Genomic DNA, 26,415 nt, shown 5'->3' on the forward strand with positions numbered 1-26,415 from the left:
CACGCAGGCAGGCAGGCACGCAGGCTCGCACGTCGCCGATAAGGCCAATGAAGGCACACGCGCACACAGCATGTGATTCTTTGGCTAAAGGTCAGAATAAATGTAATTGTTTGAAGGTGTGTCTGGGCTGTGATAATGCGGAGAGAAACAGCAGGCAGCCTGGCCAACGTTAACGTCCCCAATTTAGCACCTAATTACCACTCGGCTGGCTTCATAGCCACACTTATCTAACCCGGGTCCAGGCAATTTCATTTCTGATTGTATAAGCGTACAGATGGAGCCGGAGTTGCGGAGAGAGGGCACCGACTCGCCGTCAGAAAATCCAGCCCAGCGCAGACGCGTGGGAAAGGGGGAAAATGTTCAATATTGTTCATCATTTCTGCCAATAACGAGCGGACCTAGATGGGAGAGCGCTGACACCAATTTGCTAAGTTCACGTCACTCTACCGGTGTCAAGAAATGAGTTGATGAGGAGAGAGCGAGTAGGATGGAGACAAAAGCTAGCACTATTACCGATAAGGAAAGTCGCATTTGAGAGAAAACTCCGGCGGCGGGGCGAAAGAGAAGGAGATGTCAGTGGGCTACTCGTGATAAGAGGTGGAACGTGGGACTTTAAATGCTGTCTGAGGAGAGGAGAGGAGAGGAGAGGAGAGGAGAGGAGAGGAGAGGAGAGGAGAGGAGAGGAGAGGAGAGGAGAGGAGAGGAGAGGAGAGGAGAGGAGAGGAGAGGAGAGGAGAGGAGAGGAGAGGAGAGGAGAGGAGAGGAGAGGAGAGGAGAGGAGAGGAGAGGAGAGGAGAGGAGAGGCCTACTACATACGTATCTAGTAGTCAACAATGGAGTCAGACTCAAGTATGCAAGTGACTAGCTTGTGCTGAAAATACAAGGCCCGCCCGTCCGTCTATTTTGGAGCCAAAGCATCAATTGTTGGCTTCACTCCATGTCTAGTGTTTGTCCTCTCATAAAAGCGGCTGCTGCTAATTCAAATGTGGTCCTGCGCCATCCATCGACCGGCAACAATCTTCTTCTTCCTCATCTCGTTTCTCCGCCGTCTGCTTCCATTTGTCAATAGTCATTAAACGCAATGTGATTGCACGCACATGCGTTTGTGATGAATGTCATGCGGCTGGCTCGGTTCAATAGATGCTTAAGGTCTTGCCTAATTGCAGACAGACACGGGATGCATAAAAAAGGCAGGCTGGCTTTGTGCTGGAGCAGACCTTGTGGATGTGCGTTGACAACAATCAATCATTTGCTAATTCGGGGCCAGTACAAACGTGCACGCAGACACACGCAAAGACATTTGGACGGGCCACATTCATTTTCAAACACCAATTGTTAACTAAGATTGTCACTCAAGCAGAGTGAGTGAGACGGAGCGCAATTCCGATGACCGAGCCGTGCCTGCCTGCACGCATCTGGGTGCTCGGAGGGAGAGAGACAGGCAGGTCAACGAAAAAGAAAAATGTGTGCGAGTCATCAAACGTTTGTAAGCTATGTGCCGTATAGCTCCGCCCGACGGAGAAACAGCCTGGAACTTTGACCTTGGTTACCTCCGTTGTGTTGCGTCAAGCAGGAAGAAGAGACAGACTGCGTGAGGAAAAAAAAAGGATCTATATATGTCAATAATGTAGAGCATCTGCCCATCCAAAATCAGCAGGCCGAGCCGAGCCGAGCCGAGCCGAGCCGAGCCGAGCCGAGCCGAGCCGAGCGGCGGCCGTCTATACAGTGGCTCAATGCAAATGCAAGCCAGGGAGGGAGGGAGGGAGGGGTGAAACGCGGGACAGCATTTGAAGTTACTTACAACATAATGGAAGTGTAGAGCAGCAGAAAAAAAGGAGGAATGTCCAGGGTACATACGTTTACAATATCATTCCCACAGCTGCTGTGCTAGTTAGCGCAAAGGTTACACAAAGTACAACAACCCCAGGCAGGCAGCTTTTTTTTTTCTGCCAAAGAAAGCAAGCCTAGCTGCCTGCCTGGCTGCCTGCCTGGCTGCCTGCCTTGCCTGCCTGCCCGCATGGCTGCCTGCCTGGCTGCCTGCGTGGCTGCCTACCTGGCTGCCTGCCTGGCTGCCTGCCTGGCTGCCTGACTGCGTGGCTGCCTGCCTGCCTGCGTGGCTGCCTGCGTGGCTGCCTGCCTGCGTGGCTGCCTGGCTGCCTTTTCAAATCAGTCTGCTTAAGATAACACGCATGTGTTGCACTTGCGCACCAGAAAGACAATGAATGTTCTCGTTCAATATAATCCCGGCCGGCAAAGTCATGATGTATTGTCCTAAATGGAGGTGGTCAGCTTGATGGGACAAACAAATCATCTGGACTCTTCCATGGTTTGTGTCCAACCACTGATATACCTAAGTGATCAGTAAATGACTATTTGGGAAAATGTTGCTTTCTTGTCAACTCGCGGCTTTCTCTTTTCACAAACGGAGGCAATAACCGCTCGGAAAGAATTTTGCCGGCCAACGCTATTATCACTATCGCCGACACCGTGCAAAGCTGTGTGCGCGCGCATGCAATTGTGTTGAGTTAATTAATTAGAAAGGCCAGTAATGTGTGTCTCCCTGATAAGTCCCTCCCTCCCCACTACCCATAATGCTTTGCTGAAGTACAACACTGCAGCCAATTAGCCCAGATAGTGACACACTGTGCATGTGCATTTAAAACATGCACAGCATTTCTTGCACATCACACGCACATACGTACAGATAGATATGTACACACACACACACACACACACACACACACACACACACACACACACACACACACACACACACACACACACACAGACTATGTTGTGTGTAAACAAACTCACGAGGCGCCTGTCTTTGTGCCGAGGGAGAGGAAAGGAGAGGGAAGAGGGAAGGGGGTGAATGCGTATCAGTGTATAATTAGAGCAGAGCTGAAGTACTAAGTTTGTTTTGGCCTCTTAAATTGGGAATGCTCAATGCAAATAAATTCAGTTCAGTGTCAATTACCAAGGCGAACTTGGGAGTTCAAAAGCTTCAAATCAATTTCAGCCCCAGACAGATTAATGCTTCGCGCAGGATGGCTAGCCTCATCAAAAATGAAAGAAGTAAGTGCTGACAGACATTTACTTTTTGCACACTTCAGCATGAGTTCATTATTTGTACACAAGACAGAATGACAATGAGGCAGAAAGCAGCGAGTGAAGGGAGGGGGTGCCTTTTTTTGCAATTTGATACTCCGGTCGTCGACGCTCACTCCATACAAGATGCAATCACATCAAAAGTGCGTCATATTTCAGTTTAGCGTTACGGCGGCCGTACAATCGTTGCATCTCCCAACACAAAAACGCCCCGCTTGTTTGGGTACGTACGTACGTACGTTGGTTGCGTGGTCACAGAGAGCGAGGCCTTTTTACCAGACGGACTGACCAATAATATGTGCGTGTGTTATTTTGCTCAGGAAATGAGGTCAGACGAATTTTTCCAGGAGCGTGGGGAAAGGGCAAAGCGATCATTAGCTGTCACTTTCAGTGTATGACATCACTTGAACACACTTAATTGCATTGTGTCGCAATACTCCACTGCAAAGGCTTCCAAAGAATGGGATGGTCACAATGCTGACACATTGTTACCGGAGCAACGTTTTGGTTTCTGGCAAATTTCTTTCCACTTTCCATTCCAAACGGTGCGGTGCGGTGCCTGCCATTCGTCTGTGTGTGTTTCGAGTCACATCTGCGCTGGCGACCGGACGGAGTAGATGGTGGAACAGCAAAACGTGAAATGCAGCTGTTAGGATACAAAAACATAACGGGATGGAAAACACTCAGCAACTCTGCAGGTTGACATCAAAAAAGAAAAGAAAAATACATTCATTTGGTACACGCAAAGTCAAATCATTCATCAATGGTCGGACAAGGCCGCTCTTGCTCCTTTCATTTTGGCAGCGACGTGCTGGGTCGTGTTCTGTTTGAAGGAGAAAAAAAAAAAGAAAAGAGCCATTGGGATTAACTCAAAGAAATTGAGACGGGACCTCGATCAAACAATAACCGTGTCAAGAAAGCTCGCTTAAGCATATGTGACATTCAACAATGCCTCTGCGAGCCCGCCATCCGTCTTTATTAACTCATTCAACGAGCAACCTATTAAGCCAATGAAGGCCGTGGCGTTGTGTCATCAACGCCGAGGGAGGATGCCGCGCCGCGCCGCACCGCACTACATCATCATTCCGCTGACAGGCAGCACAACGGACCACTTCGCTAATGAGCACACGGGGGACGACCATGGACACCGTGTGGCTCGTGCGAGAAGCCTCTACTATAGTGAGAAACAAGGGAATGCTTCTAATTCTATCTGTGTATAACGTCATCAAAGTCAGCTCATGATTTCATGGTTGGAAAATTGAATGATGGGTCTCAGCTTTCCTAGGCAGAGTTTGCATTGAAAAAAGGCTCAATTGGAGCTGAGTGATCCGTTCACTTTTTGAAAACTGTGTGTCATTAATTGTGCTTCTCTGCATCTGCATCTCATTCATGTCGTGGACACCTTTAATGAGCTCTCATTCATTTCAAACCTCCAGTCCTTCAAAGCTCCTTTTCATTTGAGCCAAAATGGCTGCGTTTGCATCTGAAATGCCTCCCTCACCTGAGCTTCATTGACTTTTAGATCTTGTCATCTTTGACTGTTTGGCAGCATCTTATTGTAAGGCAGACCCCATTTGCCTGATCAAATGGGCTCATCTCAGACGTCCTACTGTCGAGTAGCTGCGCGGACGTCTTTGCACCTGGCCGGACGGCCGACGGCCACATCACATGAAACGATGCTAGCTAGCTTTGTGCATGTGCAAACACGTGCGTAATTCCAGGCCTTTGGAAGCCAGTGCACCTGGCAGCGACACACACGTCATCTCATCTATCATCCTCACACGTCACATCTAACGCACCTAATATCTTCAAACAGGCAGGCAGGCAGGCAGGCAGGAAAGAAAACTCCAAGAGCAACAGGAAGAGAGCAGGGCCAAGCAGACAGATGGGAAAATTCTGCCCATTCCGTGATTTGTTGGGCAAATGACTTCCAAAATGTAACTTGTGAGCAGTGTTGCAGCTGAACCAAAGCTGGCCAACTCCATCATTTGGACCCAGGTGAAGCGAACGTTCATTCAGGGGCCAATAGACGCTTTCGCAGGGGGACTTTCCATGGTTTGCGGCATTTGAGACTCCTCAACAATTTGGTGCAGCTGGAAAGCAGTGTCCTGCCCTCTCTGGCATCTCCTCCTCCTTTCCCCTGTCACTCCCTGGCATCCATCCATCCCCCTTTCCGCTGGTAAAAGCAGCATGTTGTCTTTGGACGGGTGCCCTTCCAGCACAATGGCGCTCGCTCTCCACTGCTGTATTTAGAAATGACAAAACTCAGTGGAGTGAGTGAGTGAGAAGGTGAGTGGGATGATGCGCTGGGTCAAAGAGTCCGTTGAAAAGCCCAGTGCCTGCCTGCGTGGCTGACTGCCTGCCAGGCTGCCTGCCTGCGTGGCTGCCTGGCTGCCTGCCTGCGTGGCTGCCTGGCTGCCTGGCTGCCCGCCTGCGTGGCTGCCTGCCTGGCTGCCTATTTCTACCTCATGAGCTGATATACAGAAGAGTAATGCTCAGTTTAGATTGACATTGTGAGACAAGTCCAAATGTAAAAATGTCTTTCTTTCTGGTTATTTCCGCTCTGGCCTGCCTGTCAACCTCCAATTCCGCGTCGAGCCAAACCGGATGGCCTCGGCCCACCGGCGACCGTCTACCTCCGACGGTGCCTCTAATCCGACCACTGCATTCTCCTAACAATGTATGCGGGTGGGAATGCTTTTTGGGCCTGCCCTGGCGGCTCCAGAAAGTAGGCCAGCTATCTGCCGGGATAGATACCCAACAGGATAAGCAGTAGAAAACGAAGCCATGTATTTTCACGGGAAAAGGAGGGGCCATGCTCAGAGAGAGAAAAACAAGTCTGAGGATGTAGGTCTGCTCGCTTCGACCGCGTCTCCGTGAACGTGTGTGCATGAGCACGTGCGCGCATGAGCACGTGCGCGCGTCCTCAGCACAGCTCAATAATGATAAATAAGTCAAGCTCCCCTCTCCTGGCTTCAAGCCATCTCTCTGCTCCTGTCACCCCCATCCTGGTCGTCCGTCCCAGTGGTAATGAAGCAACAGTAGATACAAGTGTGCAAACCAGAGTTTCATCTATATTCATTGTGCTGTGGTGGGCCGCCCCACTAAGACCCCTTTTGACCTAGCTGTGCCTCCTTCCTCACTCACTCACTCACTCACTCACTCACTCACTCACTCACTCACTCACTCACTCACTCACTCACTCACTCACTCACTCACTCACTCTTTCCATTGGTGTCTCACGTGCATCTCAAAAGAATGCATAATCATCATCCTCAACCTTCTCTATCTAGATCTTGTCCATTGATGTCCATCTGTCCGTCCAGCCAACGCATCTCAAATGCACTCATCCAAACACTGACATTTTTGGATGCGTATCATTTTCTTGGTGTCTTCATTTTCACGTCAAATGTGTATGGTATATAAAGAGCAAGAAAGGTAAGTCGATGAAATGCATCTTTTGCTTGAGAGGTCAGGCCAACGAGCAGCGCGGGCTCAGTTAGATGCGGCCAAGTGTAAGCGTGCATGCGAGCGGCTGCTGTGAATGCCCTTGACTTGTAGCTGCCGAGCATGGCTCTAGGCTGCCTGCCTCATCATTACTCTTCATAGGGATCCCATGAAACACACACACACACACACACTGAGACTTAGTCACAGCTACACACACAAAAATAGACAAACGGAGACATACACAGAGACACTCACCCCTTCCCGCAGGCTCCTCATTAAGCCGGTGTAGGCGGCAGCGGGAACCCACCACAGGCCCTCTGGGGAGGGAGCCTCTCTTCTCCTGCTACAGAGTCATAGGAGCCAACACATGGAGCATTGGAGGGAGGGGGGGAGGGGGGCTGCTGCTGCTGCCGCCGCCGCTGCTGCTGCTGCTGGTACTGCTGGCGCCGGCGCTGGCGGGCCAGTTGAAGAGCAGAGTGGAAGTGAGGAGAAGGCAACGTGAAGATGCGCCTGCTGCACACAAGCTACGTCAATTGTATTAGAAGGAGAAAACCTGCAAGACAAAAACAAGTTCCAAATCCGCCAAAGTGTGAATATGATGGTCCTTGCACAGCAAAAGCATGCTCATCATACTTTTACACTAAAAAGTTGATCTGAGGAGCGCACGCACGCACGCACCGCAATGCACTCCATCTGAACTTGTTCTGGATTCTATTTTTAGCAAGTGTCAGCGCTTGCTGCTATTTAGTCAAGTCGAAAGTTGATGCTGCCTGTGCTGTGATTCCCAATGAGCAGGATGTTGAAGAATGCAGAAAGAGGATGATGCTCGTCACTGCGCGGCATCATGTTCAAGGAGAAATTTCAATTGACAAAATGTCAACCAGTGCATCTAAAAACAGACAGGACAAACACTTGTTGATCAAATGCTTGAATATGTTTTGTTGTTCAAGCTCCTCTTTTCCCTACGACGGGAATACTCGGGGATATTGTGAGGCGTCACCGTGGGCTTAGCGCATTTTCTTTCCCCCCCCTCTGAATGGGCTCCAGCGGCATAATTCATCCGCTTTAAGATTGCAGCAGCAATGATGTGAACTTTTGGAATATCCCCTTTAAAAAGCCACCAGTGAGCAAAGCAGGCTCTCGGGCTAAAGCCCTCCAGGTAGGAGCCAACAGGAAAATGAGATCTTGTTTGCTGCAAAGACGCAGCTTCCCTTCCCTAAATTGCATGTCATTAACCCACAAAGCGGCGGCGGCGGCGGCGGGGCAGCAGCAGCGGCGGCAGCAGCGGCGGCAGCGGCAGCAGCAGCAGCGGCAGCAGCATGAACGTAACATGGGATGGGCGCCTCATCCGGAGAAGGAGACAACCAAAACAAATAGACCAGAGGCTGAAAAGAGACTTGGGTGTGCACGTGCATGTGTGCCGGGCTGGAAACGTACTGTATCACTGTTGCCATAGTAACTAAACCCAGTCCTGACACTCCAATCATCAGGACTGCAGCAGGAGAACCCCTGCTGAGACACACACAGAAATCAAGCAAGTGCTGTTTTATTGCTCATCTGTTTACATCATGATAGCGAAATACACACACATACACACACGCGCGGAGAACCCCTGCTGAGCGAGAAACACAACTGTGGGTTGAAATTCACCGCTTTGTCCTTCTCTCAAGAATTTGAGATAAAGTGAGGGAGAGTAAAATATGTTCTGACATTTTTCATTAGCAACAGCACACACGGCGGCGGTTCAACATTTCTACAAACCCAATTTAGCATCTTAAAGAGGAAGTCAAGTCAAAAACGTTTTGGATGGGTCTCAACACGGAATATTGTGTTGGAAATATGAATGAAGCTGCAAGACCCATGAAAGGAAGGGCTCAGGTCCACCCAGAAAAGCCCTGATTGCTCTGCTCATCAGGAGTTTGGGTTCCTTCAGAACATTGTGGATTATTTTGATTGATTGATTGATTTATTTATTTACCGTATGTCATCCATGAATAGTAACAGGCAAAAGAGTGAAATACTCAATCACTAGAAGACTAGATGAAAATACTGAATCTTCACTTTTGTGAATCTTTTTACTGAGCAGTATGCTGTGAATTTATTTTTCTGATGAGGTTAGGTAGGACCTATACAGTCGAGTAGCTCACCGATGTGGTTGAGTGACCGTTATTCACACAGGGAGGAAGGAAAGAAGGAAGGAAGGAAGGAGTAGAGGGGGAGAGATCGAGAGAGAGAGAGAGAGAGAGAGAGAATCCTGCCGCATTTCAAAGTGTTAATAATGCCACCTGCTGGACAATAGTGGAAAAGTAAACTTCGCAGCGTTTTGTCCTCTTGCTCATCTTTCTCTAGTTCTTGTCTCTCGGTGTCCAGAAAGAGTGCTTCAGTAGCTCTGGCAAGTTCATTCTTTAGAATAACAACAAGAAGAAAAGCTTGGAATGGTTTCACATTGGAGGATTGACAGCATTTGATCACGTGATTGCGTTTGTACCTCTTGTCGGGATTTTTGTTGAGTAAACCTTTCAGAAGATGTTGGAAATCCTGACTTGGAGGAATTGTTGGAGAAACTGCGTCAAAGAGGGTTCAACATCCATCAATAATACATACATAAGTACGGCCGTCAATAGCAAAGCCCGGAATGTCAACGGAACCTTTGTGCGTCGGAGATGGCGGCTCCTGACCCAAAATCATTTCCTTGAGTTGAGCGTAGCAAGGGGAGCAGAACGGCGGTTCACCTTGAAAAGCAAATTCAGGAGTTCATTTCCAAGCTAGCCTCGCGCACTGCGGCCTAGGCTCGGAAGCATACCGCTGTACATGTAGTAGAGGACGCAGCCCAGAGCCCAGAGGTCCGATACGCTCGTCGTTTCACGTCCCCGGAGAATCTCTGGCGCCGTATAAGTCGGTGAGCCTGCAAAGCATTTGTGTCACGCCTGATAATCAAGTAGCTAGGCACTTTCAGACCAGGCCGTGTTGAGCATTGAGCGTCATTGGCCGACACTGCTCAGTGATGAAGAGACGGCGCTCTCAATCCACTTGACTGGATTTTCCATTCAGTCATCTGCAATGGTCCAATGGTTGACGACCAACCTCGAAACCTTTTTTTCACCATCATCTCTAGATGTTTGCTCTCATATTTCCGATCCCCCGCTTCCTCGCATGCCGAACACAATGAAAGGAAACCTTCGAGAGTGTCTGTCTCCATCTTGGAAGAAGAGAAATTGCCTAATTTCAACACGCCACTACTATCCAGCAGGATCTGCGGGAGAGACACGGTCAGAGTGCTCAGATCACAAACGACGGACAAAATATTCAGATGTAGATGTATGTAAGATGTAAGGACATAAGATGTAAGATGTCCTCCACACGGACCTTGGCGGGTGTCAAGTCGGAGAAAATGATTCCCAACTTGTGGATGTGTTCCAGTCCTTGGAGCAAGTCCCATCCAAACTTTCTCACCACATCTTCTGGCAGGCATCTATCCCGAATAATCACAGATTCCAAGGTACCGCCTAGCACACGACGACGCAAACTTAAGCCCGATTACGGTAAAGAATGGCCAACTCTTTCTTGTCAATAAAGGAGAATATGAACTGCGCAAGGAGGACCAAGGACCATGAGCAACGGCATTAAGAATGAGTCGGCGGGCGGGAGTCGCGACTGACCTGTACAGAGCTCCACTACCAGCCACAAGTGTTTTCTGGTCTCGTACCACTCGTAAAAACGAACAATGTTTGGATGATCCAGATCTTGGCACAGACGCACCTGTGCAGCTCAAAGACAGAAAAGAAAAGAAAAGAAAGTCTCTGACAAGCATCCCGCTTTCATTGGAAGTGAAGGACAGCAACGTACGTGGTTGGTGATTTCAGGCCTTTTGGCTTTGTCACTGCATTTGAGGGCCACGTAGTTCAGACTGCCTAGCCTCCTTCCTTTATAGACCACAGATGTGGAGTCTCTTCCCAGCTCCTCATATAGGTTCATATTCTCCATCGGAGAGCAAGAGCAAGGCTGGAGCCGCAATTGGAACCTTTGCAATGATTGGCGCTTTTTTTTTTTTTTCCACAGAGAAAGAGCCACGGATTTTCAATCTTTATGAGAGGAGTTCAAAGGGCAAACGTCAATGACTTTGATACGACAGCACAAGGAGTCACATTTGAACAGGAGAAGCGGTGTTGAGCGCCGAGGTTTTACTTTGAAAAACGGAAGTCACCGTGGTCAGAACTTGGCACTTGACGTAAATTCCAGGATTTTACTTTGAAAATAAAAAGGAAGTCTCACGCAGTCATCACTTGACACCTGACAGAATGTGGCTGCTTTGCTTTGTTCTCGTTGAACGTTTTCCAAGCGCGTACCGCTACGCTACGGTGGCGGACTCAAGTCAGCTCAAATCGAACCCCAGCCAGCCGGGCAAAAGACATTAGACGTTCTTCGTTTTCTCTTGAGTTTTTTTAGTTGGCGAGAAGACTCAAATGGCAATGTTTGCGTATTCTTTCAGTATTTTTCCGTGCTGCTTCCGCAAAAGTAGTTAACGGACGGTGGCAAAGTTTGGGTTGTGAAAAAGAGAACAGCTAGGGATTGATTTGATCATCTGTGCTCGCTCGCTCGCTCGCTCGCTCGCTCTCTTCCAAAAACGGTAAGAAGTTGCGTCTTTGTCCTATGTTGTGTCTTCATAGTGGAGCAGGTGCAAAATGTGTTTCTTTCCAATTGCAGAGCGAAAACGGAGACGGCGGGCCGTCCATTCGTCCGTCCATTCGTCCGTCCACTGAATGAGCGATATTTTTCACACTTGATTCATTTCAGGTACTTCGACACCCTATTGAATTGTATTGATGAATGACTTCCATTTTGTTTTTGTTTTCAAAGAATGTTATTTCTTTTCATTCTAATGCACTTTCTTCCAATTTGACCATCGGTGCAAAATCTAGAGTTGTATCTAAATGGTTCGTAAGCTTGTCCTTAGCCAGGAAGCTTAAGCGAAACTTTAGCTTGTTTGCTGTCAATATCACATGATCCATGAAACATTTGCTGACTATCATCTCACTTTTGGGTGCCAATAAGTCTACAAGAAACAAATGTGCAACTGGATTGATTTCTGGACATATTCGATGCAAAATAACCTTGATCAGATTTGCAACATTGTGAGTATAGTTAACTACTGCATGTGACCGCTGATAAGAAATCACCTAAGCGAGCAGCCAGTTGAGCAATGGCAAATGTATTGCTTTGTCAAAGGCATCACGACAGCAGGCAAAAGGCTTTGTTGACTTGCTCTTTTTCGGATGGAATTGAGGCTGCTGCATTTGCATCAAGCAATTTGGGCTATTTTTTCCCTGACCCATCGGGAAACCTTAGCGTCATTTCCGTACGAGTGTATCTGCTTTGCAACTTCCTCATTCCGTCTACTTGTAGCTCATTTGAATGTGTATGCCTTTATAACGCCCAAGCAACCCAGCCCCCATTTTCCAGAGTAGCAGTTGTGCTTGTTAATGATTGACCAGCACTCAGACGGGAAGCATTGATTGCATTCATTGATCATAAAAGTGCATTTCAAACTGTGGATATGCCATTGTGTTTAGTAGAGAAGAGAAAAGCTGGCATCCTGAACAAAAAGTCAAGTGCCCATTGCATTTATACTTCTTGTGCCATCTAAAGTGGAAGTTAAGTTGTCCTTCCTTCTCTTCCAGGTGGAAGACGGCACTTGTTGGACTTTAGCGTGTGCAGTCATGGTGGTGGGCTCTCCTGCACGACTTTTCACATCCACTCGGGCGAAATCTCAGTTAGCTGAGCCTTTGCTGAGCTGCTCCACGGCTGCTCCTTCCTCATAGTGGGAGCTACCCGATGTCAAGCTGGACCCAAAGAGTCTTCCTCCCCAATCCCGTTCCGCCCCGTCTCGGCATCTAACCTGCCAGGCCCCCGAGCCAGCGATCCCGTTGGCCGACGGCGAGGAGGAGAAAGAGGAAGAAGAGTATGTCAGTGAGGCACGGCTCAATGGCTTGGTGGTTGGCTACAGAGATGCAGAGACCATTACTGGTACGTAATATTGCATCGATCGATCGGTGGCTTTTGATCATTTGGGATGGCTGTGAGAAAGTCCTCCTCAGTGGGACCGTTGTTATGTCACGTCCGCTCCAGGGGCTCTCAGCCTGTTGCCAAAATGTTCCAAATAGGCACATCACACGCAATATTTGTTGACTGACATGCTTATGGCTATTCAGCTAAGGGCACACCCAAGATGACCTTGTGTCATTGTTGGAGGAGACAATGCAAGCACATACACGGACGGGATCGAAGAATCAAGTCATTTGGAGGAAAAGGCCTTCCCTCCCTGCCTCCCAATCTGGTTGTGGCTCATTGCTTTCCTAGCTTTGCTAGTGTGAGGCGGTCCTTGTGGCTCTCGTCATTGGCATGTGAGGCATGGTGTCAGCCCTCCCTCGTGTCCTATTCACTCCTCCCTTCAACTTCCTTTCTTTTTTTTTGCACCCTCTGCCTTGCACTTCCCGTCTCACCCTCCCAATGTTCTCTTCTCTTGCCGTGGAGTCTTTTTTGTCCTTGCCCTGTTTGGGACTTGCGGAAAATGTGATAGGTCAAGGGCTCCAGGTTTTTGCTCAGGCTTAAGGCAACATGAGTGAGTACATTGCTGTCTTTCAACATTTTGCACATACGGAGCGGAACGTTGGTTCCCCCACAATCACTGTCACTGGGTTTTTCCGTCTCCTTTGTTGACTCTCCTTCCCATTTGTATTATGGATGACACACACGCCGCCGCTAGTCTCGTTTGTCTTCTCGTCACTTTTTGAAAGAAAGGCGCTTGACGTTTTCTCGTTCCCAAATAGTCCTGGAGTTGTCTCTTAGTTTTGTGCATGGCTTTATGGAGGGAGGGCAGTCACGTCGGCCGGCCGGGGGCTGGACGCTTCAACTTGACCCCTACCCACTGTTGGAGAAAATAGATTCCACTGGCATGACATAGACAGTGGGAGTTGAATCACGCTTTGGAAAAGTCTTACTGCAACAAAATGGATTCTTATCATTAGTTGTAGTTTTTGATGAAAGCCACTGTAGTTGTTAAATCCAGAATGACGTTTGGCATTTGTAATCCAGTCACCTCGCGTTTGTTCATTTCTCCGTCCGTCCGTGGCGTGAGTGACTATTCTTACATTTGAACTTGAACTTTTGGTGCGGCTATAAACTGCCGCTACTGCTCACTTCACTTCTCCAGGTTGTGCACATGTGCCGGCCTTGTTTTTGTTACGTCGTGAAAGAGGTCTTGATTTGCTTCTCATGTTTGCCATCAAAGCACATTTTGAGCAATCATCATTCAAGACGTTGTTTTGTTTTTTTAAGCTTGGTAACGTGGATGAAAACACAATGATAAACTCGTTGTATTTGCTGTATGTTTCTTGACCACAGTCGGGCTTTCAGTCTGAATGAGCAAATTGTGTGAGAGAGACGGCCGTCATTGTTCACGAGAAAGAGAGAATGACGTCGTCCACAGACAGAATGGAGGAGACTGGAACAGCAGGAAAAGGACAGTCAAAAGCTGTGCCACAACAAAGGCCTCCATATACATTGGAACATGATTGGTTTTCTCAGACCCCCATCAAAAACCCCAAAATCAACTCTGACAGAGTAGTAGCAATTGGATAAGCAGGTTCAGTCTATATTTCGAACAACACAGTAAATGGATTTGTGAACAGATGCACCTAACTCAGAACTCAGTCTGACTTTTTTTTTTCTCCACCATTTTAAATGAAGGTGGCAGAAGCCCAGATGAAATCGACAGACTTTGTAGACTGTAGTTTGCCTTTCCAAAGATAGCTCTTTTGATCCTAATGATAAAAAAAAAAAAAAATCGGTATTATCACGGCTGTTAATATAGTTGAGGTAGAGGAATGAATGATGCTGTAAACATTGTTCATGGCAATGCATGAAGAAATAAATGCCTTCACTTTATGCACGCATGTTACCACTAGATGGCGTGCAATGCCATCAAGTTGTCTTATATGTAATTGCGCTTGAAAATCGCAAACCCTAATAAGTGAGGTACTTTTTTGGACTTCTACAAAGTTAAAAAATGAGAAAGAATGACTTTTTATGTGTGTGTGTGTGTTTGTGTCAGATGTGTGTAACAACAGTGACTTGCCGGAACTTGAGATTATTAGCCTTTTGGAGGAGCAGCTGCCAGTCTACAAGTTGAGGGCCGACACCGTCTTCGGCTACGAGCAAGATGACTGGCTGCATACGCCTCTGCTGGAGCCCGACTCCTCCCTCGACTTGACCACGGAACAGATAGAGGAGACCCTCAAGTACTTCTGTAAGTCTCTCTGTCTGTCTGTGTCTGTGTGTGTTTGTCCTCTCAGTATCAGGCTCGTTTGTCAAATTAACATTCACATCGAGAAATGACAAACTTCACCATTTCCTTTGGGTCACGTCGACTTGAACAGTGCCACGGGTGGTGTAAATGTGCTTCTATAATTAGCTCAGCAATCCCACCAAAAGCCGAGCAGCAAGTCACTTTTTCCGAGCCGCGCTAGCATAGGCGCATTGACCTTACTTTTCTTCTTTCTGACTGACGACGAGGGAACAGCTGACACTTTTGTCGTCGTCATTTCGTTGATCATTTTTCCATTGAGGTGGCCAACTAGCATTGTAACATAGCCACAATCATGCAATAAGGATGGGAAGTTTCCAGGGAATAAGTAGTCTGTTGAATATGGACCAAGCGCACGTTTGGGGTCATCTTGCCGAGCGACAGCCTTTTAATGTGACCACTAAGTGGTGGAAATCGATCGGCTTGTATGTCGCCAAATGCCACGTACTATTTTCATTTCAATCTTCTTACGTAATGATGGAGTTCCTATATGCTCCACGTCATCTCTTGCAACTCCACGCTGCTCAGCCGTGGGCTGCTATGGCAACCACTCGCAAGGACGGGAAAGGGGAGAGCCAAGGAGGGAGGGAGGGAGGGAGGAAGCGGGCCAGCTGGAGCTTGCTGACGTACTAGCTTCTGTCAGATAGCATTGCTCCTCTCATTGGCTCTTCCAACTGGCACACTCTAGCCAGCCAGCCAGCGACCGTGTTTCTGCTGCAAAACCCGTGACTGCTGCACACTCTGCAGCTTTGGATTTCTGGAGTCACGGTAAAGGATGTTGTGCGCCACGTGTAGGGCAAGTGTTGGCCGGCCGGGACCGAGCAAAAGACAAGACGCTCGCTCATATTGTATGACGAGATGCTGCTGTTATTTGGCATAATGGAGACTAAATAACCCCACACGGGAAACCATTGATGGATGGGGACGAGAAAAGATACGGAACAAGCATCAAAGAGATGTCCGGAATCGCCATCGTAGGGATGCTCACACTCTTCCCTTCGTGTGAGACAAGAAGAAGAAGAAGAAGAGGACTGGGAAGTTGTCAGCATGGCACCACAAACAATTGGGAGCACAATTATAGCCTGGCAGCAAGCTGCTAATGAGTGTGGGAGCAAAAAGGAGGCGCACAACATTGGAGGCTGGGCCAAAACACTGTGAAGTGGACCGCCGGAGCCCGGACGATCCTCTCGGAGCATGCTCGGCCGTCGTATTGAGCCGAGATATCGGAGGCCATCTCCGAGCGGCGACCATGAAGAGACGGGGCCAGAGGTTTGGCAAAGCAGACTGCTATGAATTGGACTGGTACTATGAAGAGTGTACTGATGGTAAGAAACGAGTTATCCTAGAGTTGAGGTGACTCATTTGTCATCCTACGAGAGAATGAGAGCATTTTGGGGCACAGAGCAGGATTAATGGTGATCTGGTTTTTTGTTTTTTTTTCCCTGATCATTGCACAAACTGGGTATTTTGTATTTGGTAGCAGAATTGGAGACTGTTTTTTTTTTTTTTTCCCTCAATAGATGCAGCTGAGTCACTGTGGATGCTCTGTGGGCATATTGCCCTGTTTAGCCTGTCAAAACATCCATCTCCCTTAGTTGGAGACTGGAGACTGTAGTTAGCAGTACTTTACTTGGTCATACGCTTCTTTATTTTCTCATTTGATCCATGGAATCTTTCGACTGTTTTGAAGAAAATACGATGACAGACGATCGCGACGTTGCACGTGTGAAAAAGATGTTACGTAACAGCTGGAAATATTGCAGCCTCCCCTCACCCTAAATAAATGTAAGCTATTATTCAGTTCAGCTTTGCAGGAGACTAATTGGATGACACGTCTGAGTTGAACACGTCTCTATGGTCAAATGATTTGAAAACCTTTCAAGGAAGCGGGGCATCTTTTTTTTTTTTTGACGTAATGATGCTGAGTCACAATTCAAGTCACATCTTCAAAGTTATTTCTGTGACCAACGTAGGTTTGTGTCAGATTAACATGAGAAGGCGAGTTATGATAATGCATTAGAAGGTTGAATATGCGAAAGGGGAATCAGTGCACAAATAGTCGAGCGGTCGGTCCCGCATCATTCCAGCTAAACTGCCTTTGAGTGGAGTTACTCGAGCGAGAGGCAATTTCTGTGATTGGCAGCCACTAATGAGCACAAAGTTGAGCTCTTTGGATACAAGCCACATTCATTTATGGGCCACTAAAGACGCTGTGGCACACCCTGCAAACAGGTGCACAACTCTTTGTGTTTGTCGGCACCAGTGAGACTGTACCAAGTCGCTTTCACCTGAGGGGGGGGGGGGGGGTCCTTATATTTCACACACCAAAGTGTACCTTAAGATGTACTGCTGATTTGAAATCATTTGAGCATTTAGCAATGGAATCAAATACCCACCTATTTGACCTTATCTGAGCCATTGAGTGACAAATCGCAGAGAAAGGGAGGGACGGACGGAGGGAGGGAGGGAGGAGTCAGGTCGTCTGATTCTCAGCGACAACTATCACCACACAAACACACACACACACACACACACACCGTAGGGCACAAATGACATGCGACAGGCTTAAGAACGCTCAGGTGATGTTTTTTTTTTTTTTGACGGACCAACTTTTCCAGATGTACGCTGACCACAATTGTGGAAATGACAAATAGGCGCGATAGATTTGGATTCCTTTTTTGCTGTTACGGACTTGGCACGTTTTGTGCAGGCGCCGCGGAATTGCACCCGCAGCAGCCGTTGCGCTTTTGAGCGAAGAATGGCGCTCGTTCCGTTTCATGCCGGTGACGACGGAGCGGAGGGCCGGCCAGAGGATGGCACCCAATTTGTTCATCTACCTAAAGGAGGAAGCACGGAAATGGATTGTGCAAGTCACACAGAGCTTGAACAGCTGGTGAGGGTGGATGGAATGGATCGAGTTCCAAACCGAGGTAGTCTCTGGTGTTTGGTCGGACCAGGCTTCGATGACTCTACCGTGCTCGTAGCTCGTCAGTGGGAAGCATTTCTGCTTTGAATTTGCTATGATCTATCTGTGCAATGTTGAATATTTGATGAGCATTTTGCCACTTTCTAGCGCATCTTTGTTGAATCTCAACACTTGTTTGTCCAGTGAAGTACACTGCTAAGCAGGTCATGAGCAGTCCGTTGTGTAAAGCTGACCAGTTAGCATTTTTATCACCATTTGTTATCCAACCCATCTCTTCTTCACGCTATCTGGACGAGCCGGCCGGCCGGCTCGACTCTCTTATCGCATGACGTATTAAATTACAGTCAGAATTCAGGTCACAGGTCCCTTCAATGACGCGTCGAACAACTTGGACAAATAAGAGAAGTCGTTTGTATTTGTCTTAGTCCTGCAGTAAGCGTTTCTGTGTCAAAGTTTCTTCTTGAATTGGGTTTGTATGTCAAGACTGGCCGTTTTCAGCATGTTCATTTTCAACAAAACACGCGAGCGAGTCTTATTTGCAGGTCTTCTCGATGATTAACTCTAATCAGCATCCTTATATGCCCTTTTAGCGTAGCACAGCCACCCGTGCACATATCTACCAATGCGCACGAGGAAATGAAAGTCTTTGATTTGCATTGTCCACCCACCTGTGTTTTGCATTTTGGGAGTGTCAGTAAAGCTTTGCCCGTTTCCGCAGTGCTGTGCGCCGATCGAGTGGGACAGATGACAAAGACCTACAGTGACATTGACGCCGTCACTCGACTGCTGGAAGAGGTGAGACGCTTTCAAATTCAGCAACTCAACAAAAAGTGGATTTTCTCCGAGAACGAAGCTTCTCCTTCACGGTATTGCCGGATGTCAGTCCCGTAACCACGCAATCGGAGCATTGCCGTTCCGTGTGTCTTATCGACGGTCATTGAGTATTTTTCAAAATAAGCCTTGGTCTCGTCTTGAACTCTGTCACTCTTTTGTTGTCGGTGTGCAGAAAGAGCGCGACTTGGAATTAGCGGCTCGCATCGGTCAGTCACTGCTCAAGAAAAACAAGGCCCTGAGCGACAGAAACGAACTGCTGGAGGAGCAAGTTGAGCACATCCGAGAAGAGGTGGGTATGGCTTAGGGCCTGCCTGCCTGCCTGCCTGCCTGGCTGCCATCCGGACGCATTTTTGGAATAGTCCCTAAGCTGCTAATCAATGCTAATGTTCAGCATCAAGCGGCGATGCTAGCATGTGCCTGCTTTCAGTGTTGTTTTTTTTCTCGGCCACAATGAGGTATCCCAGTTGCGCCACGACGTGTCCATGAAAGATGAGCTGTTGCAGTTCTACAGCAACGCCGCCGAGGAAAGCGAGGGCGACTCCGTCACTTCCACACCGTGAGCCTCCTTTCATTTGCTTCTCTTGTATTACAAATTGGATGAGGACAACGGATTTGGTCTTGTCAAACTTGGGTACAAAACGTTTGTATTTAACCTTCTTTAGTGACCTAAGACAAGCAAAGTCAATTTGATCCATTGCAATTCCATACAGTCCAGTTCAGTTTCACATTTCTGTCAGGGCCTTTTCCATTTCCATAAATAGGATGGAATTAGTACTGCATTTCAAGAAGTTTCACCTCATTCCATGATGTAGGATTGGAGTGTTCCTAACTCTTTGCGTGCGCGTGCTTAAATAGCGTGCGACCGAGCGAGAACAACGCGTCGACGCCGACTTGTTTCCCCCTGGACTCCTTGCAGAAGAAACTGAAAGATCTAGAAGAGGAAAATAAATCCCTGCGCTCTGAGGTTGGTACGCACGCACACGCACACGCACACGCACACGCGTGCTTGAAAAAGCAAAATATCCAAAAAAGACTCAGACAGCTTGAATGTCCACTGTCATCATGCTCGATCTAGGCCAGCCACTTGGAGACAGAAACTCTGTGCTATGAAGAAAAAGAGCAACAGCTGGTTAATGACTGTGTCAAAGAACTTGGTGAGTATTTCAGCAGCACAAAGCACACTTTGGTCAGACAGACACAGACAGACCACTTTGCTCATTTGCCATGTTGCCAGGTGTGGCAAATGTCCAAATCTCCTCTCTGGCTGAAGAGCTGGCCAGGAAGTCTGAGGATGCTTCCAGACAGCAGGAGGAGATCACTCATCTTCTCTCCCAGATAGTTGACCTGCAGAAAAAGGCCAAGATGGTGCGCACTTTGACAATGTTCTTTTTTGCTATCATAGATATGACCAGGTTGTTTATATGTCTGACAGCACGCTGTGGAGAATGAAGAACTCACACAGCACCTAGGAGCTGCCAAGGATGCTCAGCGACAACTGACTGCTGAGGTAAGCTTTTTTTTTTTTTTTTCCACCCTCCCGTATAAGACGTGTTGAGCTTTACTTTGAACTGGCCCGTTTTTTGTCTCTGTGCTAGTTGCGCGAGTTGCAGGACAAGTATGTGGAGTGCATGGAGATGCTCCATGAGGCCCAAGAGGAGCTGAAAAACCTGCGAAATAAAGCCCTGCCATCAAACACTCAGAGGCGTTTTCATTCCCTAGGCTTGTTCCCAATGGTGAGTGAGTGAGTGAGCTTCACAATATCAACAAGAATAAATACTGTCAAGGAAATGCAGATCATTTTTATTCTTATTTTTTGAATTTAGCGTGATAGTTCAAGTCACGGCAACAAAACAAAGTTGTTGTTTTTTTCTAGGACTCACTGGCAGCGGAAATAGAAGGCACCATGAGGAAAGAACTTCAGATGGATGACCCAGATGTTGAGGAGCTAAGGTAGAATTTGAAAGCTGCTTTGCCTCAAATGCCAGCTGTCATTTTTGTTGTTGTTGTTGTGATTTTCATCTTAGATTGCAGCCCAAGCGTGTGTTCCAGACTGTGAAGAACCTCAACCTGGTGCGCCAGCAGCAGCTGCAGCAGCAGCAGCAGCGCTCGCCTCTCAACATCCCGGGCTCCAATCAGTCATCGTGTATCACTTCGGGCCGCTCCAGCAGGGTGGGCACCCCGCGCTCCAACGAAACAGGAAGTGGAATCACGCCAAGCAACAGAAGTAGCTGCATCCTGGAGAGCCCGGATAACGGGTGGGTACCAATCATTTCCTGACAAGTCCTACATCCATATCGGTAGAGAACAAAACCATATGGTTCTTGCATGGACTTTCAATAGCACGCAGCTTGACTTCTAAAGTCTGGCCTTTTTGAGAGAACTTTGGTCCGTATCTTGCCGTCAGGCCAAACAAAGGTCCCCTTTTCAATTCCGCTTTCTCCACCGGCGGTGCAGGTGCGAGGACTCCAACAAGCGGCCCCCGGGGACCCCGGGCACCCCTGGCGGTCGGGACCTGGAGTCAGCCTTGCGCCGTCTGTCCCTCCGCCGCGACAACTACCTCTCGGAGAAACATTTCTTCGACGAGGAGAGGGAGAAGAAGCTGGCCTACCTGGAGGGGGAGGAAAAAGAAGGCAGCCAATGTAGCCCAGGCCCCGGGACACCCACCGAGAGTCTCTTCTCTCTCTGCTCGCATCCGTCCTTGGGGAGCGTGTGGACGGACTACTCGTTCAGCGCCAGATCCTACCTCCCGGACAAGCTGCAGATTGTAAAGCCGCTAGAAGGTGAGAGCGAGTGAGCGAGACAGCGAGAGAGCAAGAGAGCGAGTCCCTTTCTTTCATCCCCCGCTCCATTTTCTGTTATGTGGCGCCATCTAGTGTACAATGATGGGCATCAAATGCCACATCTCCCCCTCCGTCCCCACCCCTCTCATTGGCAGGTTCTGCCACGCTGTACGCATGGCAACAGTTGGCGCAACCCCACATGGGCGCTGTGCTGGACGATCGGCCCGGCGTGGTGACGAAGGGCTTCCGCACTCTGTCACGTGAGCACCACGAGGCGGATGGCTGGCAACTGGACCAGCCAGAGGAAGACGACGTCTCCGGTGACTCGTGCGCGGCGGGCTTGTCGGGAGAGTGCTCCGGTTCTTCGCTTTCCATTTGCTGCAGTAGCAGCAAGAACCGTGCCAGTAGCCAGTGGGAAGGCACGCCTTGCCAAAGAGCAGGGACAACAATTCAAGCAAAGGATGAGCCCCCCTCTTCCTCTGAGATGATGAACGGGCGTGTGGACTTCGAGAAAGTCGGCACATTGGAGCACATGCCTGGTGAGGTGGTAGCCTCTTAGCTGCTGTTACAGCACAATAATGGATCACGGGGGGTTGCCACGGGGTTAAAAGTGGACATCTCAACATCCCAGTGTGAGACGCCATCATGCACACACGTGTCCGTCCGTCCGTCCATCCATCCCAGCCAGTTCCAGTATGAGCTGCTGTGGAACACCCTCAAAACCGAGTACTTTGTTGTTTTTTTATTCACTTTCAAAACTCATTCTTTCATTCCTATTTTCCTTTCCGATGCAATGCTTGGCTCTGTTACTTTGTATTAATTCCGGCAGTTCAAAAGATAATCGACATTGTGACTTTGCTCTACTGCGCATCTCCTCCAACCCATCCATCGCCATTTTTGCTTTTGCTTTGGGTTTGTGCTGTGAACGTTGGGCTTTTTTTTTTTTTTTTCCCCCCCCCCCACCTCAATCTTGCTGTTGCTCAATTTGGCCGCTCGCTCATGTATTGTCTCTCTCCTTTTCTCCCGCATAGTTAACTTCCCAGGCAAGTGTCTGTCGCACACCAGTTCCACCTACACATTGACCACCTGCAGGATTCTCCACCCCTCTGATCAGATGAGCTCAAGGTAAACAAAAGCTTACTTACTTGACGGTGTGTCCAATGGCGGCGGCGGCGGCGGCGGGCGCTTTTCCAAATTCACAAAGATGTACCTTCTCCCTGTGATTTCATGGGCCTCGGCAGATCGTACGTTGACGAAGAGGAAGTGGAGTTGTATCATATGGTTGTCGTAGAGCAGAGCCAATGAGTGCAACGGGCTTGCTTGCTTGCTTGCATGTGGGTGAGGGAAGGAAGGAAGGAAGGAAGGCATGGCAGTGTCTTGCTGTGGGACTCAAAATGATCACATCTGACTGTGCTGTGATTTTTTTCATGGCAATGCTTACGCTCCATCAAAGCATGTTGCGTACGAGTTGGGGCACAAAACCAGTGGTGTACTGACGCCTGCCCGACTCAACTCAAACACGTGTGGAAAGTTTGAAGGCTCAACTACTTGAATGCTTTGATAACCAATTGGGTTCAATTTGCTCCACTTCCACACCAAATATGGATGGATGGATGGATGGAGCTACTGGCTACTGTTTGTGTCCATGCGCCCATCCCACCCACTCTAATCCGCTCCTTCCACTATCATTTTTCACCGGTGTGTTTCCAGCCCAGCTCTGCGGTCACGTCAGAGTAGCGGCAGCACGTCACGGACTCCGCTAGTATCCCCTGCTCCGGGTACTCCCTGCTACACGCCCTGCTGTACCCCACGGCTCCACCTCTCCACGGCGGCGACGGCAGCGGCGGCTGAATCCGCCACCAACCTTCGAGACTCCACTCAGGTCACCAGCAGCTCGCTAGGGCTGGGACGCCTCCTGCTGGAGCAGGGAATCTCTGCGTCGCCGTACCAGCCCGGCGGCCCGGACCAGGGAGAGCCGCCCGCGTCCTGTGAGGCCGCCGCCGCCGCCGAGGGAAATGACCACAGGCGGATGAAGAAAGGCCCCGACAGCCTCCTCCTCCGGCCTTCCACGCCAGCAAATTCCCCCCGTTCTTGCGGCAAATCCACACCCCACTGGCAAGATTTTCACTTCAGCCCCTCCGATGACGCCCCCCCCTATTTTGACACTTTCCTGGCCTCTAAACCGGCGCGCGTCATCCTGAGGGAGACGGAGCGAGGTGGCCGGTCGGACGGCCAAGGTCAAACGGAGATGTTGAACCTCAGACTTGTGGAAAAAGTCAAAAGCTTCCGCACCGCCGTTGGGCCTCGCAGCGCCGCCATGGTGCCTGCGAGCCCTTTGTTGGCTCCGTTTTGCTCTCCTGGACTTGGGAGCGCCACGCTGGGTCTGCACACGGGACTGAGGAGGAATCCGAGCTATCCTGCCGTGGTAGGAGCCAGTATGGCCATGAAGGATCCCCGGGGTACGGCTGACCTTGTCATCCCGCCTTCGGCCCCCACATGGTGACAAAGCGGCAGGACGTCGTCTCGTGGCTGCAATGGACGGTCATGATGAAAGATTAGCGGATACACTCGCCATATACTACTCATTGAGGGCAAACAAATTGTGTGTGTCTTTTGCTGTCACATCTATGACATGTGCAATATTTAATATGGTTTGCAACGCCTATCGTACGGTGATGCATCACAAAAAATGTTGTTTTTTTTCCCTCCCCTTTACCTGCTCAACTTGAACAATTGCACTAGGTGTAAGATGCAAAATGAGGGATTGGAATGCTAAAAGTGTTCTTCCTTCCCTGGTGCAAGTGTACCAGCCCTCCCTCCCTCCAGCAGATGGTGCACCCAAACAAAGTTGACGTCATTTTTCCATTCAGGAGCACATACCATGTGGTTGTATATGTCACGAAAATGTGCCGTACGCATTTGTTTGCCATTGGAGGGCAAAATATTGGCAAGTATTGCAAACTTCCTGGCCGTCCGTCCGTCCGTCCGTCCGTCTTCTTTAACGTGGATGGAATGTTCATTTGTGCCTAAAACAACTTAGCTGGTTTTAATATTTTTGAGATTGAAAAAGAAGTGCCCTGAGATAGGAAAGATGTTCCATCTGTTTGTTGTAAAACATGATCGGCAGGACCAGGAAGACCCCATATCCTGTAAAGTAGGGTGAGTCTTTGCTTGTTGTTGTTGTTGTTGTTTTTTTAACTATGTATGCCTCAAATGAATGTGCCATGAAGCCATTTTTCAAAAAATCCTTCCATTCTGAAATGTGTTCCAGGAACTTCAGCAGTACATCTGAAAAAAAAGATGTCTCATTTGTGGCATAACACTTTGACTTGCTTGTAAAACATGACAAAAAGGAAAGTATTTCATCTACTGGTCCAGTCAGAAGGCTGAAGAATGTGTTGTACAGGTTTCACTCATTTCAATCACTGTCTATTGTCCATTTCCAAAACGAGATGAGTTTTCTGTTTAATAGCACACTCCTTCAAATTGGCCGTGCTTTTATTTTCAAATTTAAGACCATGTCTGTGTGCTGCTCTGAATGTATTCATCTACTCGTGTGAATTTAAGAAATGAAATCAACAAGTTGATATCTTTTAAGAGAGGAGAGCAAACTATTTTCAGGGACAGAGTGTTCTATTTTACTAAAGTGCACTCTGAATTCAAAATCAATAAAAGACTCTAAAGATGGATGGATGCATTCTTTGGAAAAGAATCAAGTCTTCTGGTTTTTGCTGGATATCAAAGAAACGTGAATATGTCAAAGATCTTAAGATGGAGCGGTACAACGATGGCGCTCTTGAAGCACCAGGGCACAGCTCCAGGGTACGGTCTCCTAAAGCGGCGCAAATCCAATATTACAAAAACCAATTGGGAGCAAACAATGGCTGCATGTAATTCACAGCTATCAGACCATAAAGGCAGACTTATATGTCTGTCATGTGATTAGCTCTCACTTTGGATATGTTCCCCCCTCCCAACGTGCAGTTTGATGATGTTCCGCTTTAATAATCCAACATGATGCGTGTTGTCTGCTTATAGTGGGTAACATTACCTGTAATGTTGTTCATTAGTGGCGGAGGAGCAACAAAATGAGATTTGCAGAGCAGGCCACTTCTCATTTCACTTCTACGTGACAGCTTCAACATTCAAATATGTTTTTATTAGATTAGCGGGATTTACCAGACAGCTCCTCATAATTGAATGAAGTACAATCTAGTTCAATTGTATTTTGCTTTGGGGCCCTTTAGGGAATAAAGAGGAACCTACTCAAAGCGTCATTGCTGTACAGGCTTGAGCATGAAGCGGGCGGGAATGACGTGCACCACTAATATAGTACTAGTCCTTCAATGGTATTTATGATGCATTGAGAAATGAAATACTCTATGTGTGGATTTTGTCCATATTACCATGTGATTTTTTTGGTCACAGATCTGGTTGAGGAAGTGTGCGTGAACCTCAGCGGCACAGATGAAATATTGTGGCCTCCTTTGTTGGGTAAGTTTTCCATGGCTGCTCTTAATTGTTCAAATTTATAGATGGAACATATATTCATTCGCTAGTGATGATAATAATGATGAAATTGTTTCTGGAGATGAAAAATATAGCAGTAGAGCAAGTGAATAGTTCAATGGGGCTTGCTTATGATGCAATAGTAGACCTTTTACTGGCAAGCAAAGTGTTGTTGCATGCCTGGAGATTTACAGAATGACCGTGGAAGCAAACTTCACCTAGAAAACGTCAAGTCGAATGAAAACTGAGAAAGAAAGTTGTCGGTCATTGACGGGAGTCTTTTCACCATCAAGTGGCTTTTCATTGCGACCTTAAAACACACACGTCTTCAAAGTATGGTGGATGATGCCACCCAAATGCACGTGGATGGCTGCCGAGGGCAGGCCAGGCCAGAGCAGGCCAGGGCAGGCCAGAGCAGGCCAGAGCAGGCCAGGGCAGGCCAGAGC

At 48.3% G+C, this 26,415-nt stretch overlaps 2 protein-coding genes across 6 annotated transcripts; one reads left to right on the forward strand and one right to left on the reverse strand.

The window, feature by feature from the left end:
* Positions 1 to 8,083: 8,083 nt before the first annotated feature.
* Positions 8,084 to 10,656, reverse strand: ulk4 (unc-51 like kinase 4). The gene is made up of 8 exons (XM_085918125.1): positions 10,405 to 10,656; positions 10,218 to 10,317; positions 9,925 to 10,064; positions 9,643 to 9,811; positions 9,362 to 9,463; positions 9,207 to 9,290; positions 9,047 to 9,122; positions 8,084 to 8,961 (listed from the first exon to the last, which is right to left on the reverse strand). Exons 1-8 carry the CDS (start codon positions 10,540 to 10,542, stop codon positions 8,904 to 8,906), a joined length of 867 nt encoding a protein of 288 aa, XP_085774251.1. The 5' UTR covers positions 10,543 to 10,656; the 3' UTR covers positions 8,084 to 8,903.
* Positions 10,657 to 10,884: 228 nt separating this feature from the next.
* On the forward strand, positions 10,885 to 25,170 carry trak1a (trafficking protein, kinesin binding 1a). Of its 5 annotated transcripts, XM_085918122.1 has the most exons (17): positions 10,885 to 11,185; positions 11,263 to 11,352; positions 14,669 to 14,863; positions 18,565 to 18,641; positions 18,853 to 18,969; positions 19,136 to 19,236; positions 19,536 to 19,644; positions 19,756 to 19,834; positions 19,915 to 20,045; positions 20,113 to 20,187; positions 20,276 to 20,413; positions 20,554 to 20,630; positions 20,705 to 20,935; positions 21,135 to 21,460; positions 21,616 to 21,999; positions 22,492 to 22,585; positions 23,171 to 25,170. In XM_085918122.1, exons 4-17 carry the CDS (start codon positions 18,591 to 18,593, stop codon positions 23,961 to 23,963), a joined length of 2,706 nt encoding a protein of 901 aa, XP_085774248.1. In that variant the 5' UTR covers positions 10,885 to 11,185; positions 11,263 to 11,352; positions 14,669 to 14,863; positions 18,565 to 18,590; the 3' UTR covers positions 23,964 to 25,170. The 5 variants fall into 5 exon arrangements, 4 of the variants coding, with proteins under 4 accessions (XP_085774248.1, XP_085774249.1, XP_085774247.1 ...); XM_085918123.1 differs by lacking the exons at positions 10,885 to 11,185; positions 11,263 to 11,352 and adding an exon at positions 12,382 to 12,582; XM_085918121.1 differs by lacking the exons at positions 10,885 to 11,185; positions 11,263 to 11,352 and adding an exon at positions 13,043 to 13,177.
* Positions 25,171 to 26,415: the final 1,245 nt, after the last annotated feature.

Source organism: Syngnathus leptorhynchus, chromosome 8, assembly GCF_054491065.1.
Source record: "Syngnathus leptorhynchus isolate UIUO chromosome 8, UIUO_Slep, whole genome shotgun sequence".
NCBI lineage: Eukaryota > Metazoa > Chordata > Actinopteri > Syngnathiformes > Syngnathidae > Syngnathus > Syngnathus leptorhynchus.

Excerpts from the sequence above, each read along its gene's own strand:
- ulk4 (XM_085918125.1), bottom strand. The coding sequence starts at position 10,542 with ATGGAGAATATGAACCTATATGAGGAGCTGGGAAGAGACTCCACATCT. Across the intron at positions 9,291-9,361 it reads CCTCTACTACATGTACAGCG|GTGAACCGCCGTTCTGCTCC; the intron begins GTATGCTTCCGA and ends TTGCTTTTCAAG. Across the intron at positions 9,123-9,206 it reads GCCATCTCCGACGCACAAAG|TTTCTCCAACAATTCCTCCA; the intron begins GTTCCGTTGACA and ends TCTTTGACGCAG.
- trak1a (XM_085918121.1), top strand. Across the intron at positions 20,188-20,275 it reads AGCGACAACTGACTGCTGAG|TTGCGCGAGTTGCAGGACAA; the intron begins GTAAGCTTTTTT and ends TCTCTGTGCTAG. Across the intron at positions 20,936-21,134 it reads CTGGAGAGCCCGGATAACGG|GTGCGAGGACTCCAACAAGC; the intron begins GTGGGTACCAAT and ends CCGGCGGTGCAG.